The sequence below is a fragment of the Bombus vancouverensis genome, unplaced genomic scaffold, assembly GCF_051014615.1.
Source record: "Bombus vancouverensis nearcticus unplaced genomic scaffold, iyBomVanc1_principal scaffold0033, whole genome shotgun sequence".
Lineage (NCBI taxonomy): Eukaryota > Metazoa > Arthropoda > Insecta > Hymenoptera > Apidae > Bombus > Bombus vancouverensis.
In genome coordinates, this window is record NW_027468924.1 from 830,988 (window position 1) to 851,438 (window position 20,451).

Below are 20,451 nucleotides of genomic sequence, written 5' to 3' on the forward strand. Positions count from 1 at the left end.
ACAACGTAAGAATGGCACGTTGGCTGTTATACGTGTTTTCAAAGGAATCTCAAGAATGATCTCTCGTTTCGTTTGTTCGCAACCTCGAAATCAGCAGCCGCTGCTGAATGGAACGAAGGAAAGTGTAGTACAGATCACTCCGACCAAATGATTTCTTATGTCACCGCAATTAAAAAGGGTCAAATGCTACAGAAGACTTGGCACGCGACTACTCCTGGGGGTTTCCGTAGTAAACGCTTTGATGGTTTACAAAATTGTAGCAAGAAAGAACATAAATATTAGAATATTTAGACAAGTATGAGTTGCAAAATTATTAGGGTTGTCCGAAAATATAAGAATCCCCATTTTCGACGGAGTCAGCATAGTATCGCCGTCCCGAAAATGACTTCCGGAAGAAACATTATACGCGCACGCACTTATGTTATGCAAATAAAGGACATCGAATGGATCGAACAAAGGCACAAAAGAATTCGAAGAAAACAACAACTTATTATCCAAATTGTTCATCGAGGGTAATCAATGCTGTATACTTCCTAGAATTAGGATGAACAGGGATTTGGAGAAACCCGCCGGCCATGTCCAGAATAATAAAATATCTCGCTTTTGCAATCTCGCGACTTGATCCGCAATGAGGGGTAAAGGATACCGATCCGCGACCGTATATTTATTTAGTTCTCGAAAATCTATCTATCATCTATCTGAACCATTGTTCGTCTTCGCGAGTAACACAGGGCTCGCGAACGGTGAATTACTAGGCTTTATGATTTTTGGCTGTAATTAAGTCGCTTGTTCTATCACGTACTATTCTGCGCTCGCGAAGTCTATTAGGACTCCTTGTACGGCGATGTTAGGATCAATTAATTGTACTTCTAACTGGCCTGTATTTTTTTGTACGAGTACGTAGGGAACCCGTAACGGATGAATCTCTGAATTTTCGAAAAGAAAGATTAATCGACTTTTATCGCTACCACGTACCTCATTGTCAACTTCATTAACATCGATCTCGTTTTCAGCGGTTTTATTACAGGCATTAATTATTTTTGTTTTACACATAGCGAGGCTATTTTGTGTAATATTATGTCAAAATCTTGGCTTAAAATTTAACGAGTAATCACGATATCGTATTGTTAAATAACTATCAGCGAGAACATGAAAGGTTTATCTCTAACCACCGACACCTGCAACGGACAAGATTTGAGCGATACGTTTAGTACCAATATTTCTCATTCCTCGCATTACTACTATATCAATCGTTCTTTTGCCAGAAATTCTCAAGACTACGGATTCTTTAATTAGCGAACACTCGGCTCCGAAATCGGGGTAAAATGGAAACGACTCACCCGGATGGCTTGATCTACCAGTTAGCGCCTCCACTACGTAGAAGTCAATTCGACACTCGGTATTGAAATTATATTCAGGGCACTGCTTTGTAAAGGATCTTTCTCCATAATCAGATTGGTAGCTGCGCACCAGGCAGCGGAGTCGAAAAATTGTTAGGTTCCACACTCGATTTTTGCACTAGCGACGGAATTAACTCGCGCACGACGGTCGTAAGCTCTTGCACTGTTATAACCGGCACTGATCCCACTTCTGATGTCGGGTTTACATTAGAATTAGGGTTAGGGGCGTGAAACGAATCTTCGTTTGGGTTACACGTCGTCGTTATACAATGGAGAAGACATTGACTAGTGCAAATACGATTATTATAGAACCGGACAAGTAACCGCGGTAGTTAGGTGCTCGAGAAACTAATGACAATGATCCTAGGTTCAATAACGAATCCGCGGTCGACGGGATGATAGATGAACGTACTCACAAAATCTAAGTCGGACGCGTAATATTCACTGGTCGTAAAGAGTTACTCCTTTCATCAATGAGATCGCGAGAAAGAATGTCTTTCCCGTCCCGATCATGCCACAGAGGAAAACTATAATGGGGTGTGTCTAAGGACACGAGATCATCGGATTCGTCGAGAAAAGCCTTCGTTCAGAAAGTAAGGGAAATTGGCGTTGCTGCTAATTGGTCAATCTCCATATCGGTGGTTAGAAAAAGATGCTAGCCGCCCTCGAGGGAAAGTTGCTAGTGGGAGACGCCGCTCGTTGAAAATATGTCTCCCCTATCTTCCCGTAGTTGGGACAAAGACTGTTTGTCTGTTTGAAGGACTTTAGTTAACTAAACCTTAAGATTTATAACGGGCCCTCGAGCTAGCCGAACATGTACTGCGGAGACGCATCGACATCTGGCAATCATCTTACTCGAAGAATAGGGTCTGCGTGTGGCGAGCCACAGGACAGAAACCGTTGGAATGTTTACTGTCGCGTGTCACCACGAATATTTCTTTTAAGGAGAGCTATAGAATTACTCCATACCTTTGTTAGACAAAGCGTTCATCCCGTGACCGCGGCTACGTTCGGCGACTGACCGTCGCCTCGAGCCCAGGAACATTATCACGACTCTAGAACAATTACAATCGGGTTGAATAACTACAATTAGTTGAATAACTACCCGACATATATATATATATATATTTATTATATATATAATTAATTATATATTATATTATATATATTATATATATATTATATATATAATTATATATATATATATAATTAATTAAAAAGGGGGAAATATAAAATTAAAAATACATATATTTAACAAACATAAAATAGATATCACATTTAAAAAAAATATATATATATATCATACATAAAAACAAAAGATATTTAAAAGGAAAAAAATAATAATAATAAGGAATCTCTGATGGAAATGCCTCCGCAAACATTGTTCGAACGTCGATCACCGAAACCTAGGGAAACAACAAGAAAGGAAAAAACATCAATATCGTAAAAACAATCATAAGCGTACCCCCAGCGGACCACCACCGCGTGGGGGATGGCATAAATAAGCAAAGCAACGTAGAGCAGGGCTCATTATTATTCCGGTGAACATTCTTATTACGTCCATTGCTCATTATTATTCCGGTGAACATTCTTATTACGTCCATTGCTCATTATTATTCTGGTGAACGTTCTTATTACGTTCATTGCTCATTATTATTCCGGTGAACATTCTTATTACGTTCATTATTCTTCGTTCATTATTCTTTGCTCATTATTATTCTGGTGAACATTCTTATTACATTATTCTTCGTTCATTATTCTTTGCTCATTATTATTCTGGTAAACATTCTTATTACGCTCATTATTCTTCGCTCATTATTATAGTGATCATTGTTATTACCGTTCATTTTATTACCGTTTTTACCATTTTAAAAATTACCATTTTTATTACCCTTGCGGAGGCATCTCCATCAGAGGTTCCTTATTATTATTATTTTTTTCCTTTTAAATGCCTTTTGTTTTTATGTGTGATATATATATATATTTATATATGTTTTAAATGTGATATCTATTTTATGGTTGTTAAATATATGTATTTTAATTTTATATTTCCCCCTTTTTAATTAATATATTAATATAATATATATATATATATATATATATATATATATATATATATATATATTTACATTTGTAGTTGCGCACAGATTTTATTAAAGAAAAGTGTTAACAATGTGTTTTCATGATTTATTTCTCGCGCCTGACTTCCATTAATCCCTAACATTCCTGTCGCCATACGCGTGTAAATCTAACATGGCTGCTCATAAATGTCATCAGTAAAGTTATAGTGACGGGTCTTTAGTTTTGCTTGATATGGAAGTAATTTTCCGTCTGCCGCTCGTTTTTCCTTATTCTACCGCAATTAGAACATTTATTTATTAATATTGTTTTAAAGTGACAAAAGTACTGTTCGTGTGAATATACGTATATATATATATATATATATATATTTATGTTGGGTGTCATTTTAATATGGCTAATGTTTTGTAATTCTTCGATTGCGTTATTTATTGTTTTGAGTAGTTTATTTTATAGAGTATTCGATAATATAAAACATACGCGCACACATACACACACACACACACATATATATATATATATATATATATATATATATATCGTATTCATATGCATATTTCTCCTGGCAGTGTAGTATTCATACGAAATGAAATGTCAATTATTTATTTATCCTTTACCGGAATGTAGGCTAGTTTTAAGTATGTATCTTAGATTATCGATTTGAATCAATAATGTAGAATGCGCATACATTAATAGTAGTTTAGTTTAGAATATAATTTATATATTTATATATAGACATGCATGTTCCGTAATATAGTTCTTATTTTATAATTCTTTACCGGAATGTAGGCTAGTTTTAAGTATGTATCTTAGATTATCGGTTTGATAGAATTCGCACACATATATATATTTCTGACAATGTAACCTTCATTTCTTCAATAATACAATATTGTATGTTTTATGTATTCGTTAAACTGTTAGTTTTTGACTTCATGTATACTTATATTTCATAAATTGATAATATTGTATTTATTGCATAGTATTGGAAGCACTGTCTCTAATATTTACTAGGTTATTACATGTTCGGCATATATGTTTATACTTATATGTAACTCTCCAAATTGATTGATTGAAATATATTTATATATATATATATATATATATTCCTGGCGTTTCAATTATTTTCCCCTTTTGTAGTTATTCTTATTTCCTGGTTCATTTAGAATTGTGTGTATATGTATTTTGTTTATTGGTTGGATCCGTTAATCGCCCTCGTTTTGTTAATCCTTCCTTTCGTTTCGTAGTGCCGTGTGTTCGTTTGTGCATTCAAATCCTTATTCGCGTGTTTTGTATAGAATGGTTTTCTTGTTCTTGTTACGGCGCGTGCGGAGCGCGGGACGTGACATCCCCGCCCTTGGAGTTCAAATTTCCAAAGGAAATTTGGCTGATGGTATCTCTGAGTTCGCTCAAGGCGGACGTAGATGTCGTTGGTAGTTGAGTGACTACCGGTGTTATCGATATCCCTTGAGGTTGTGCTGTTTGATCATCGATATTTCGTCTTCTTTTGAGGTATAGTAGCGGGTGGGTGACTGAGCCGCATATTGCTCCTAATAGGGCGATTCCGCATTCGTAAGTTTAACGTAACTGGTATCCGCGTGCGGCTATATATATTATTGTCTTGATTAGTTTAAATATTGCCAGTATTCCAAATATTGCTTCACTGACAGTTCCAAATTCCATAAAACCAGTCCATAAGCTTGATACGGCATTTTTCGCTATTGTCGTTAATGTGTTTTGTCCATCATTCCCAGGATGTTTACTGTTCCAGGGACGATTGTTTTTCCTGTTGCTCCTCTGGCCAATGCGTTCAAGACTGCAGATTTTCTGCCGGGAACATGACGTGGTCCCGTAGTGCATCGAGGTCTTTTGAGTATACATTCCGCTCGTGGCCAACGACGATGGTGCTGAATATCGCCACGTTTGGCGCACGTCCGGGCGGAGTTCCTGTGGTGCGATTCCTTTGCCAAACGGGTAGTTCCGAGTAGCATTTTGTTGTATGTCGTACCTTTACTTGTACCGGAATGCATTTGACTATATGGACCGCTTCTCCTGCGATCAAAGCCATGTGTCCTGGGTTTTGGTTATGGTGTATGCAAATTCGTCGGGCGGTAAGTTTGCCAAGCTTAAAGCGTTCTCTATTAGTTTCTTCTGTGTGGTGTATCTTTGTGTCAGTGTATCATGGTATAATGTTTTCATTTCTCGAGTTTATCAGAAATAGGAATAACCTTTTATAGAAAAAGAAAATTTTATATTTATATATATTTGTTAAGGAAATTCGAGGATATGGGAATACAAATTATTGCCTACATTTCCCACACAACAGTTATACATCTATATTACTCTCTGAAGAACGTCTTGCACGCACGCTGGTCGCCAACCGACTATCCTAGATTCTTCTAACATCTGGCAACAGTCTTTTGTCTCCACTAAGACCTTGACGCCCTCTGGCCCTTACACACTCACTCTCATGTACAGTGTAAATGTATCACTTCCCTAACAATGTTATATTTTTTTTCTTTCCTTTTTTCTTCTTCCCCTTTTTCTTTTTCTTTTTTTGTTTTTTTTTTATTGTTAAAACCTTTGTTTTATTTTAGGTTTTACGTACTTGTTATCAGTGAAAATAAATATTATGAATACTACTTGGATTGTAATTATATACATATATGCATACGTATTGGTAAGTAGGTTAAATGAGATTTGTTTTATTGTTATAAATATATAAGTATATATCATCAATAGGAATAAATATCACAAATGTACCTTGTTTTCGAGTATATATATATATATATGTGCGTGCAATGGTAAATATGACGGCTTATTTTTATGAGTCACTTGCATTATCAATGGAAGTGAATGTTATAAATATCGCCTACTTTACAACATGCGTGTATATATATAGTGGTGAACATAAGTGAAAATTATATGCATAGTTATAAATGTTGTTTGTTTACAGGTGGATAGCATCAGTGTTTGGTTTCGTGAGTGGCGCACAAATACTTTACAGTTCCACTGTGCGGATTGCTATTCATGTTCTTCCATCCGTCGTTCAGAAAATGGTTGATGAGTTCGCCATCAGTTCTGTACACACATATAAAAATAGTTAATGTATATATGTAGTATCGTGAGTGAGAGGCCTGGGAGTTGGCGGGTGAACCGCGTGGAATGTCGCGAGAGCCGAGGCGTTTGTTTTTGATCGCGTAGTTTTGGAAAGAGGAGACCTACGTGATCTTGGCCACGAGCGGTTGCCAAGGGACGGGAGAAAAGGAATCAACAAACAGAGTTTGCGAGTGGCGTTGCCGAGAGAGTGTTGATTGCATTTTGTGAAAGTCGAGTCGTTATCTAATTATTTAGTTGTGCTGTTTTCTATACGTTTGGTGTGAATAGTTCAGGTTGAACAACAATCGTTTTTTTCTGTCCGATTAACATCTGTATCATCCATTCCTTGTAAATATATTATATCACGATATTATATATATATTATTTATTTATTTTTATATATATAATTTTCGTTTGGATCTGTTCCTTTGTACGAATACTGTATCCCTGTATATAATATAATATATATAATATGTTATAATTATGTTAGTTGTTATTTATTATATATATTTTCCTTAACTCTCTCCCCCATTTTCTTGTGTTTTTTTTTATTAGTACCTAACATTGCTATTATGATGCTGTATTGTATTGCATTGGCTGTTATTTGTATGTGCGCGCGACGAATTTTTCAACATGATCGCTCGCGTGTCTCTTTGGTATGGCGTTGGTTTAATGTCAACAGTAACGTGTTGTTGAAATAACTAATTAATTGTTAATCACTATAATTTTATTTAGTAGTGTTTTGTAATATTGTTTTGTGTTTCATGATATTGTGTGTGTCAATACCGTGTGCTACTTTAATGCGATAGAATGGATTGTATTGTTACCGAATTTCAATAGTCATTGTTTCGATTATACGTGACTTGCATTTATGTAAGTCTCGTTTAATTTAGTTAATGTTTTGTGTATTGTGTTACCAGTTATTTCGTGTAGCATAACTTTATTCCTTTGCACCGAGTTCAGTCATGTCTTGTCGTTAATATTTAGTTAGTCTATCTTGATTAATATATATATTTAACAAATATTTAAGAAACAATGGCGAGTGTAGTGGAATCGTTGGACGAAGAAATGGTTTTGACATTGTCGGAAAAGCTTAAAGCATGGGATGCGAACTTTCGCGATATGAGTGCAAAACTCGCCGAATTACAAAGCGGCTTATTCGAACTTAAAACAAAACAAGAACCTAAAACACCCGTATCGCCGCCGACAACGCAACAAGAGACGGTCCAGCCGAGTGGACATACCCAGCCAATTAAGCTAAAAGATGCGATCGAATCGGTGCCAGTGTTTGACGGATATCGACCATCGGTATTCCACTTTTTAAGAGCTTGTGAGCGCGCGCGAAATATGATTCCCAGATATCAAGAACCTCAATTGGTAAAATTGTTAGTAAATAAGCTCCGTGGACACGCGCTCCTCGCCATCGAAGACACAGAATTAATGAGTCTAAACGATTTCGGAAACAAATTAAAGGATCTATTCGGCCCAAAGAAATCTCTTAACGAATATAAAGGGGAATTAGGAACGATATTGCAACGACCCGGGGAAGACATATTACATTATATGGATCGCGTTAGAAATCTTAGATTGGCAATAATGGACGGAGAAAGAGGCGACTACGGCATCATATCCCCCGATATCCAAGATACTATAGATTGGGAAACGAAAGAAGCTTTCGTTAAAGGACTTCCGAACGAGGTATATGTGCGAGTAAAAATAGCAGGGTTCCATACTTTAGAAGATACGTATCGTCAAGCCGTCAAAGCAACACACGAATTGAAACAAATAACCGATAGAACGCGACCCCAACGACCGACACCCTCGAACTATTACAGACGCGACAACGCACATCCTTCGAACACTAACCACAATATCAGGAACAACCGCCAAGATCGAAGATCGCTACCTCCATCGCAGAATTTTTTGAATTCTACAAGACAAAATATCACGTGTAACTATTGCAAAAAACCCGGGCATCTAGTGAAAGACTGTTACAAATTTAAAGCCCGAGTAGATGCCGGATTAATCGTACCCTATGCTTCGAGACCATCGGGAAACCAAACACGTCCTTCGGGAGAATGGGGCGAGCCACGAAGGAACGATACGCCGAATCGCCCAAGAGTACAGGCGGCAACCAGGCGACCGGCGCCGACGGCAACAAACACAACAAGGACAGCCACCCCCGCGAGATCGACTCCACCACCCATAACGAGAGACAGAGCGAACGCAATGCCGACCATAAGATCGAACGAACAACCACTAAATATTGTGGGGGAGTCATCCCATAACCAAACGAGGTCACAGACAGAGAATCCAGAATCTCAAGGCAAAAGGAAAAGAGTGAAGCACAAGCAACCGGCGAAGGAAAATCATCAGGAGTTGAATTCAGATTCGGAAGGCGACCTCTCCGAATTATTTCAATAAAATTTAACGATTCCCCAACGACCCCAACTGCACGAATAGTTTCCCCAGATCTAAAGACTAAGACGAGTTTATTATTAGACTCTGGATCGGAAATCAACATTATCAAGAAACCTGCTTTACTCGATTCAGCCATCATCGACGAAAAGGAATCAATCGAAGTGCGAGGAATTACGGCAACGAGCCTGGTCTTCTTAGGGCAGACGGTAATACAGGTTGCGGGCCATCCGGTTGTTTTTCATGTAGTCGATGATTCATTGCTAATCGATCAAGACGGAATCCTAGGATCCGAATTTTTTGCAGGTTGTAAGGCTCGTTTAGATTATGAGGGAAAACATATCAGATGGGGAAATATTTATATTCCCTTCGATACTAAAAAAAAAATAATTATACCGAAGCGAAGTTCAATAACGTGTTCGATTAATATCGCTAATCCAGAGATAAAAGAGGGATTTATTCCAAGAATCGAACAAGGGAATCTATTTTGGTAATGCAGTTGTGAGGAATCATAAAGGAAAAGGTTACATAAGAGTAATAAATACTACTTCGAGAGATTACGTATTTACAACACCAACGATGGTAATTAAGGAATTTGAAAATCCCTCCCCGCTTCCTAGGACAGCGTGTAATACAGTTCTAAGATCGGAGGAAAGTAGATACGATAAAATAAATGAGTTACTACGACTCGAACATTTGAACGAAGAAGAAAAGGAAAATGCTAAAAAATTGATTCGTAATAATCAAGATAGGTTTCATATTCCAGGAGATACATTGGAAGCAACCGAAGTTCTGGAACATAGGATAATTACAACGGATAATATACCCATCAATACTAAACAGTATCGATATCCACCAATACATCGAGAAGAAATAAATCGACAGGTCCAAGAACTACTAGATACGGACGTAGTGGAACCATCAATATCTCCATATAACTCCCCGTTATGGATTGTGCCCAAAAACCCGATTCGCAGGGAAATAAGCGCTGGAGATTAGTCATCGATTATAGAAAATTGAACGATAAAACGATTGGCGATGCCTTCCCACTACCCAACATTACAGAAATATTGGATCAATTAGGAAGTGCAAAATATTTTTCCACGTTTGACTTGGCATCGGGCTTTTACCAGATCCGTATGTCACAGGAAGATGCCCACAAAACTGCATTTTCGACACCATACGGGCATTTTCAATTCAAAAGAATGCCCTTTGGATTAAAAGATGCCCCAGCAACATTTCAACGTTTGATGAATTCAATATTATCTGGTCTGCAAGGAATAGAACTATTCGTCTATCTGGATGACATAGTGATTTATTCCACGTCTCTCCAAGAACACGAAATTAAATTTAATAAATTAATGGAAAGACTGAGGAAAGCTAAATTACGACTACAACCTGATAAGTGCGAATTTTTACGACACGAGGTGAATTATTTAGGACATATAATTAGTGAGGATGGCGTGAAACCCGACCCAAAGAAAGTCGAAGCCGTATCAAAATTTCCACGACCAAAGAGGGCGAAAAATATTAAACAATTTCTGGGACTAGCAGGATATTACAGAAGATTTATACCCCGATTTCCCCAAGGTCGCGAAACCATTGACACAACTATTAAAGAAAGACACTCCCTTTAAATGGACAGAAAATCAAGAAAACGCATTCAATAATTTAAAGACAGCGTTAGTGACGAAACCCATCCTGCAATATCCAGACTTTTCTAAACCCTTTAACCTTACTACAGACGCATCAGGATATGCAATAAGCGGTGTACTGAGTCAAGGGCCAATCGGAAAGGATTTGCCGATTGCGTATGCCTCGAGGCTATTAAATCCTGCCGAACAAAACTACTCTGCCATAGAAAAGGAGTGTCTGGCAATTGTTTACAGCGCAATGCACTTCCGACCGTATCTTTACGGAAGAAAGTTTACCATCGTAACCGATCATAAACCTTTAGTGTGGATGCATTCTATCAAAGATCCTACTTCAAGAATTTGGAAACGGAAATTAAAGTTATCGGACTTCGAATTTGATATTGTATACAAAGAAGGCAGGGCGAACGCAAACGCAGACGCATTATCTAGGAACCCTCCGGAAGTTTGTTTACCAATCAGAAAGAGAGAGGAAGTCTCACCGATTCGCTATCCTGTCTCAAAAAGATTCGAAATAGATACGTCAACCGAAGACTCTCCCATATTCGAAGCTAAACCACACGTCTTGCCTCAATCCAGTGATTCTAAAAATCAAGGAAAGGGTTTTACCCGAAAACATTTTACAATAGAAGAAACCCCCATAAAATATTTAGACCAAGCATTAGCAGAAATCGATGTAAGTACAGATAGAGAAATAACCAATCGAGAAAAAGAAGGCACGGATACAACAAGCGAAAAAGAGACCTCCACTGTAATTCCAGAACTAATTCAACAACGAGAAAAGGACACGAGACCTACGATAATTGCGGAACTAAGAATTTCAGAAACCCGAGACTCAATTGCGAGAGTAAATGACCATAAAGTAGTATTTATAGATATACATGGCAATCTGATAGATAAAGGAGCCTTAGAAATGAAGGAAACGGGAAAATTACCTCGTTATGAAGATTTAATGTTAGAAAAAGCAAGATTGAATTACGATTCTGGAAAATACATTGTATTCCTACCGATAAAGGAAAATAGAAATATTCCAATAACACCAGAAAATTTATTAAACTCGCTAAGATCTCTATTAGACGTAGTAAATGAAAAACAGTTAACTTCGTTCAGCATTAGCAAAGGAAACTTGGAGGAAATACCCTGGCGATATACAATCAGAAAATTAAAGGAAATATTTATGGAAAAAACCTTAACCATCACCATTTGCACTGGGGAAGTAATTACCCCATCTGTGGAAGCGCGGAACAACATAATACGAGAAAAACATGAATCAAGCGTAGCAGGACACAAAGGAATAACAAAAACTTATCAAAGAATACGACAACATTACTATTGGGAAAATATGAAAAAGGAAATTCAAGATTACGTAAGAACATGTAAGGAATGTCAATTGAAGAAACTCACAAGAATAAAAGCAAAGCAACCAATGGTACTTACAGACACACCAGGTAAAGCGTTCGATAAGGTTAGTATGGATATTATAGGTCCATTACCAAAAACCCAAAAGGGAAACGAATATATATTAACTATCCAAGACTTGTTAACAAAATACTCAATTGGGATTCCACTAGGAGGAATCTCTTCAGCCGAGATAGCGGACGTTTTTGTAAAGCGATTTATTTGTCGTTTCGGGTCACCGAGAGCTATTCTCACTGATCAAGGAACGAACTTTACATCCTCACTAATGAAGAAAGTAGCAAAGAGATTCCGCATCAAACAATATACCACGACTGCATATCATCCACAAAGTAACGGTTCAATCGAAAGATCTCACCACGTGCTGATAGAATATCTCAAATTGTACATTGAAAATTCCAAAAATTGGGACGAATGGGTAGAATTAGCTATGTTTTCCTATAATACCTCTGTACACGAAGGAACGAAATTCTCCCCGCACGAATTAGTTTTTGGACATCTAGCCAGAGAACCTACTGGTGAAGTAATAATCGAAGAGAACATGGAACCAACTTACGCAGAATATCTCGAAGATCTGTTCGATAAAATTAACACCGTACAACGAATGGCAAGAGAAAATTTGATAAAATCCAAACTAAGATCAAAAGAATATTACGACCGACGAATCAACCCCCAAGATTTTAAAATAGGAGATTCGATATATTTACTAAAAGAACCCAGTAAAGGAAAATTCTCCGATCAATATACTGGACCATACAAAGTGCTAGAAATCTTGCAGAACCAAAACGTCAAGATCGAAGTAAAAGGGATTCCGCGAACGGTGCATTTAAACAAGTTAAAACTAGCGCATAATCGAAATAAGCAATGAATAAAGCGATTTCAGTGGGCAACGTAGTGCGGTAGTATATGTTATAGTGCTGTTCGTCGAATAGTACAGATATCGAACACCTAAAAGGAAAAAGGAAAATTATTATACGTGTTTCAATTATTGCTTAAATATAAAACGTGTTAACTCAATGAACAATTAACTAGTGAAAGTGAAAGTTACCTTGTGAACAAGTGATCAACATACAAGAAAGTGTACGTGCAAGTATAGGTTATGGATCGTTGTTCGTGGAACACAATGTATGACAGCTACCTAAAATAAGTGAATAAATTAGTTTCAATTGTCTCGGTGCAAAATACAAGGTTACTAAATGTTATAACTATATTATGGATAAATCAAAAGGAGGTGTAACACTGTTCGTCGAATAATACAGATAGCGAAAACCTAAAAAGAAAAAGGGAAAATTATTATGTGTACTCCAATTATTGTTTGAATATACAACATGTCGATTCAATAAATAATTAAAAGAGGGGAAGTGAAAGTTACCTTGTAAACAAGTAATCATCATACAAGAAGGTCTACATGCAAAATAGGTTATGGCTTCCTGCTTGCGGAACACCATGTACCAGCTGAAAATAAACGAACGAATTAACTTCAATTGCCTTAATGCAAAGAGCAGCATCGCTAAATGTTATAACGGTGCTGTGGAGGCGTGGCACTGTTCGTCGAATGACACAGATAGCGGAAACTTGGAAAAAGAAAAGAAGTTTATTACGAGTGTTCCAATTACTGTTTGAATGTAAAACGTGTTAGTTCAACGAATAATGAAAACAGTGCAAGTGCAACTTACCTCGTGAACAATCAATCACCATACAAGGAAGTGTACATGCATGGATTTCGCAAATTAACAAGAAGAAATAAAATAGCTGATAAATATAGAAAGTGGTTAGAAAATAATTAAGATAGATTAATTGAGAGTTAGTAATAAATATAACCGGAGTAAAAGGATATTTTATTATGTATTGATCTACGTAGTATTGTTATATTATTATATCTAACATGTAGAAGTGGATTTTATACGCATATATGTATATAATTACAATCCAAGTAGTATTCATAATATTTATTTTCACTGATAACAAGTACGTAAAACCTAAAATAAAACAAAGGTATTAACAATAAAAAAAAACAAAAAAAACAAAAAGGGGAAGAAGAAAAAAAAGAAGAAAAAAAAGAAAAGAAAAAAATATAATATATACAAATATAAAATTTTCTTTTTCTACAAAAGGTTATTCCTATTTCTGATAAACTCGAGAAATGAAAACATTATACCATGATACACTGACACAAAGATACACCACACAGAAGAAACTAATAGAGAACGCTTTAAGCTTGGCAAACTTACCGCCCGACGAATTTGCATACACCATAACCAAAACCCAGGACACATGGCTTTGATCGCAGGAGAAGCGGTCCATATAGTCAAATGCATTCCGGTACAAGTAAAGGTACGACATACAACAAAATGCTACTCGGAACTACCCGTTTGGCAAAGGAATCGCACCACAGGAACTCCGCCCGGACGTGCGCCAAACGTGGCGATATTCAGCACCATCGTCGTTGGCCACGAGCGGAATGTATACTCAAAAGACCTCGATGCACTACGGGACCACGTCATGTTCCCGGCAGAAAATCTGCAGTCTTGAACGCATTGGCCAGAGGAGCAACAGGAAAAACAATCGTCCCTGGAACAGTAAACATCCTGGGAATGATGGACAAAACACATTAACGACAATAGCGAAAAATACCGTATCAAGCTTATGGACTGGTTTTATGGAATTTGGAACTGTCAGTGCAGCAATATTTGGAATACTCGCAATATTTAAACTAATCAAGACAATAATATATATAGCCGCACACGGATACCAGTTACGTGAAACTTACGAATGCGGAATCGCCCTATTAGGAGCAATATGCGGCTCAGTCACCCACCCGCTACTATACCTCAAAAGAAGACGAAATATCGATGATCAAACAGCACAACCTCAAGGGATATCGATAACACCGGTAGTCACTCAACTACCAACGACATCTACGTCCGCCTTGAGCGAACTCAGAGATACCATCAGCCAAATTTCCTTTGGAAATTGGAACTCCAAGGGCGGGGTTGTCACGTCCCGCGCTCCGCACGCGCCGTAACAAGAACAAGAAAACCATTCTATACAAAACACGCGAATAAGGATTTGAATGCACAAACGAACACACGGCACTACGAAACGAAAGGAAGGATTAACAAAACGAGGGCGATTAACGGATCCAACCAATAAACAAAATACATATACACACAATTCTAAATAAACCAGGAAATAAGAATAACTACAAAAGGGGAAAATAATTGAAACGCCAGGAATATATATATATATAAATATATTTCAATCAATCAATTTGGAGAGTTACATATAAGTATAAACATATATGCCGAACATGTAATAACCTAGTAAATATTAGAGACAGTGCTTCCAATACTATGCAATAAATACAATATTATCAATTTATGAAATAGAAGTATACATGAAGTCAAAAACTAATAGTTTAACGAATACATAAAACATACAATATTGTATTATTAAAGAAATGAAGGTTACATTGTCAGAAATATATATATGTGTGCGAATTCTATCAAACCGATAATCTAAGATACATACTTAAAACTAGCCTACATTCCGGTAAAGGATAAATAAATAATTGACATTTCATTTCGTATGAATACTACACTGCCAAGAGAAATATGCATATGAATACGTATATATATATATTTATATTATCGAATACTCTATAAAATAAACTACTCAAAACAATAAATAACGCAATCGAAGAATTACAAAACGTTAGCCATATTAAAATGACACACAACATAAATATATATGTCGGATCAGGATTCGAATTTTGGGCGCGCGACGACTCTTCATGTGGACTAGCCATCGTTTCACAAAGCCGAGATTTTGTTTACACGTATATACAGGTCTATCACTAAGCTTAACAAATAATAAGTACAACTAATAATAAGTCTAACAAACACTAAGCCTAATGAATAATACGATCTACGAATAATTAAATTAAATAATACTATTAGCAATGTTTGAGTTCAAACGAATCCACGGTCACCGGGATAACTCCTTACTAAGCGAAACTAACTTAGACGCAAATGCGATCGTCGAAAATGCTCGATGTATCACTCTCCAAGGCAATCGCAAGAATGCCAGCCTCGTGGAGATTTTTCTCCCTGTACAATTGCATTTTGTTTTCTATACCCGTTTGGAAGCATCGAGAAGGTTCCAAACGCCGTTGCTAGGCACACTCGTTGGAAGCATCGAGAAAGTTCCCAACGCCGTTGCTAGGCAGTTTCTGCCTGGAGTTTTGATTACTAATACAATGTATGTCCCATTGCATCGGCACCTCCAAGGCAACATCACACGTGGCTAGGCCCGCTCTCGAGGCCGCATGCCGCCACAACCACATTTCTCGGAAAACACATACAACCACTCCAAACCTCCGTTAGATAAAACATCCATCCCGTGACCGTGGCTACGTTCAGCGACCGATTGTCACCTCGAACCCAATCTCGCTTATTACAAATCTTAAGCAATTACAACTATAATAAAATCTAGGCTAAGGTACTAGAGGATGTTCCCAAAATTTCCAAGGAAAGGCTTCGGCTTTCCTTTCATCTCCGACATATATATACGTATATTCACACGAACAATACTTTTGTCACTTTAAAGCAATATTAATAAATAAATGTTCTAATTGCGGTAGAATAAGGAAAAACGAGCGGCAGACGGAAAATTACTTCGATATTAAACAAAATTAAAGACCCGTCACTATAACTTTGCTGATGACATTTATGAGCAGCCATGTTAGATTTACACGCGTCACGGCGACAGGAATATTAAGGATTAATGGAAGTCAGGCGCGAGAAATAAATCATGAAAACACATTGTTAACACTTTTCTTTAATAAAATCTGTGCGCAACTACAAATGTAAAATATATATATATGTCGGAGATGAAAGAACACCGGAGTCTGTAATTGAACAATTGTAGTTATTCAACCCGATTGTAATTGTTCTAGAGTCGTGATAATGTTCCTGGGCTCGAGGCGACAGTCAGTCGCCGAACGTAGCCGCGGTCACGGGATGAACGCTTTGCTTAACAAAGGTGTGGAGTAATTCTATAGCTCTCCTTAAAAGACATATTCGTGGCGACACGCGACAGCAAACATTCCAACGGTTTCTGTCCCGTGGCTCGCCACACGCAGACCCTATTCTTCGAGTAAGATGATTGCCAGATGTCGATGCGTCCCCGCAGTACATGTTCGGCTAGCCCGAGGGCCCGTTATAAATCTTAAGGTTTAGTTAACTAAATTCCTTCAAACAGACAAACAGTCTTTGTCCCAACTACGGGAAGATAGGGGAGACATATTTTTCAACGAGCGGCGTCTCCCACTAGCAACTTTCCTTCGAGGGCGGCTAGCATCTTTTTCTAACCACCGATATGGAGATTGACCAATTAGCAGCAACGCCAATTTCCCTTACTTTCTGAACGAAGGCTTTTCTCGACGAACCCGATGATCTCGTATCCTTAGACACACCCCATTATAGTTTTCCTCTGTGGCATGATCGGAACGGGAAAGACATTCTCGCTCGCGATCTCATTGATGAAAGGAGTAACTCTTTACGACCAGTGAATATTACGCGTCCGACTTAGATTTTGTGAGTACGTTCATCTATCATCCCGTCGACCGCGGATTCGTTATTGAACCTAGGATCATTGTCATTAGTTTCTCGAGTACCTAACTACCACGGTTACTTGTCCGGTACTATAATAATCGTATTTGCACTAGTCAATGTCTTCTCTATTGCATAACGATAACGTGTAACCCAAACGAAGATTCGTTTTACGCCCCTAACCCTAATTCTAATGTAAACCCGACATATATAATAATTCTATATTGAAAAAAATATGAAATTAACATGATATATACATTACTACATAAGTTATATATAAAATATGTATATTATACCCTTGCCTACTGACTGATATGAATTTCTTTCGGTCTCGAATGCGTTAAAAGAGAGCGCAAAGAAGTCGAAATTACTTATTGTAATTAGTAAAACGACCTGAGTGGCAGACAGATACAAGAAAGAAGGAATATTATATTAGCGGCATTTTTATAGCAATTATATAGGGTTTCGATCGCATAATTAATCAGTATCAACTTACCAGTCTTTAACGGAAGGACAAAAAGAAGAGCAGACGGCACACAGACCGCAATCATGATCATTTTCAAGTAGAATCTCAAACTGCCGTACATCTTCGAAAACTTCGTTAGTCGTAAGGGATCAAAGGATGATGTCCGCGCTGCGGAAAATAGATGAGAAGCGGCTATTTCAACAACCACCGTGTAGGTACTGCACTAGCCAGAATTATCTGCGACAGAAATCAGAATACACTCGTTTTCGCATGGTTGGATCAATTTCGCGTGGGACTAACCTGATTGAACCTAACGCGGGATAATTGCTCAACTCACGACTTTAACCAGCCCGCTTGATTCTCTGTAAATGCTTGAAATTGACGCTTGGATTCTTTCCAGATTAACTAGCTTTGCCCCTCCCTCCCTTTATCTATTTTCTTAGATCGACTTAGACTGCCACAACATATTATCTTTCTTCTTTTCTTTTCTTTTCTTTTCTTTTGATCTTTTAAGGCCCTAAATCGCTGGCTATTTTGTATACTATATATTTTGTACACTCAATTACTCTGTAAGTCATAAGTACATATGTTTTACAACGTTATTTGTCATACTTCAGTTAAACCCCAGAAAAGCCAGAAATATATTTTCAGCATATTTTAACGCGCCCCTGGCAAAGATCTCAAAAACGAGTTGCGGCACAATTTAAAGCGACAAATAGCATCGCGTGTCTCGTTGTGGTAACACACGGTTCGCCAGTTTTCTTTTTTTTTTTTTTTTGATATCGGTGACTGCCATATTCTCTTGAGTTTCCAAATCGTAAAGAATCTTTCCCCACGGATGGGTCAACTGTGTATGTCCCCATGCGACGTAACTTGCTTAAGGAACACGAGCCGGTGATATGCAGGCAACGTATAATTGAATATCATTCGCTCTGAAACGCTGAAGTAATGACCAGTGCAGTGGTCCAGTGGTCATATTGAATGCCGCTGGATATATCAGCATTTAGCAACCTAACCCAGAGAAGCAGGAAATATGAAGCCACCAAATACCAATTAACTTCGTAGTTGCACGGTTCACATTCCATCATTTCTGAATATGCGAGGACAGTCCTCTTATTGTGCTTTTAATTCTTTTTATACAGAGTTACAGATTATATTAATTTTATATAGAATATATTTAAGAAAGATATTTAATTTTTTGCTAGTTAAGTATTGATCGATTAAGTTACTGTACCTTTGTTCCGATAAATGCGTGCCATTTCCTCGAATCTAATATCATAGCAAATGCCAATACCTATTTTGCAGCCCTTCACATCGAACGTCGTTAGGGAGTTACCAGGACTGAGCGAATCACTCTCTCGAAAAGTAATCTTATTAGGAATGTCGATGTCGAATAGATGTACCTAATAACATAAAAATGTAGTCGCTAATTCTATTGCTGCAACTTTTGTAATTTAATATCAAAGTTACCAACTCCTAAACTTTAATTATTTTTTATTTAATAACTGACAGTGTTTTTATCACTTTCTTTTATTAAAAAATCTTATCATTTAATAATGTTTAAAAAGGAGAAAAAATAAGTATTTTCGTATGTGAAAAATTTATATTACACATTACAACAAAAATGGGCGTTTCCTGTATCATAACGTATTTTATAAACCGTAAATTATTGAATTGGTTATAGTATACGTATGTACATATGTATATTCCTAAATTATTCCTAGATAGAGTCACTTTCTTCACCCCAATATTTTCAAATTCAAAGCCATAAAGGAATATGTTACTTACCTTTCGGTGTCTTGCTATCAAAGTTCCATCGGGACCCCAAATAGTACAGGTATTGTACAATTTATCGCCCTCTATTTCAGGCATCGTACCACCAACTACATAGATGTTGTTTTCTTTAGCTGCGTTCGATGAAGCAACGCTCGTTTCACCATCAGGAATACTCTCGGCGTATTTTGGAAAGTACTCTGCATTGCAATATTTCAATTAATGAAAAATAACTGTCTTTTGTTCCAACCATAAATTAAATTGAAATGTTTGTCAGTTTTTTATTTTCTAAATTATCAAAATAACTAAGTTTTATATTTCGACTTAATTAAATATGCAATTACTTAGCTAATAGTATATATAATAAATTGTTTCTACAGGTTCAAAATGAAAAATGAATATTTAGAAATATTTAATTACGACAATGCTATTTGTGTTAGCATCAGTGGCTTGTTACTCAACGACTTTGCTAGTACTTTTTGAAACATAAAGTTAGTTTTCAATTAACACTTATACTAGAGGCGGAATTATAAATGCAA

General features: G+C 37.1%; 1 protein-coding gene and 1 long non-coding RNA gene across 2 annotated transcripts; both read right to left on the reverse strand.

The window, feature by feature from the left end:
- Positions 1-5,575: 5,575 nt before the first annotated feature.
- Positions 5,576-13,517, reverse strand: LOC143304393 (uncharacterized). The gene is made up of 3 exons (XR_013061081.1): positions 13,434-13,517; positions 13,110-13,199; positions 5,576-6,557 (listed from the first exon to the last, which is right to left on the reverse strand). It is a non-coding gene; the product is annotated as an uncharacterized LOC143304393 (long non-coding RNA).
- Positions 13,518-18,777: 5,260 nt separating this feature from the next.
- Positions 18,778-20,112, reverse strand: LOC143304374 (omega-amidase NIT2-A-like; the record flags this gene model as incomplete). The annotated part of the gene is made up of 3 exons (XM_076626827.1): positions 18,778-19,150; positions 19,374-19,542; positions 19,928-20,112. Coding segments are annotated over 3 exons (362 nt in total), but the record flags the coding sequence as incomplete, so codon positions are not given.
- Positions 20,113-20,451: the final 339 nt, after the last annotated feature.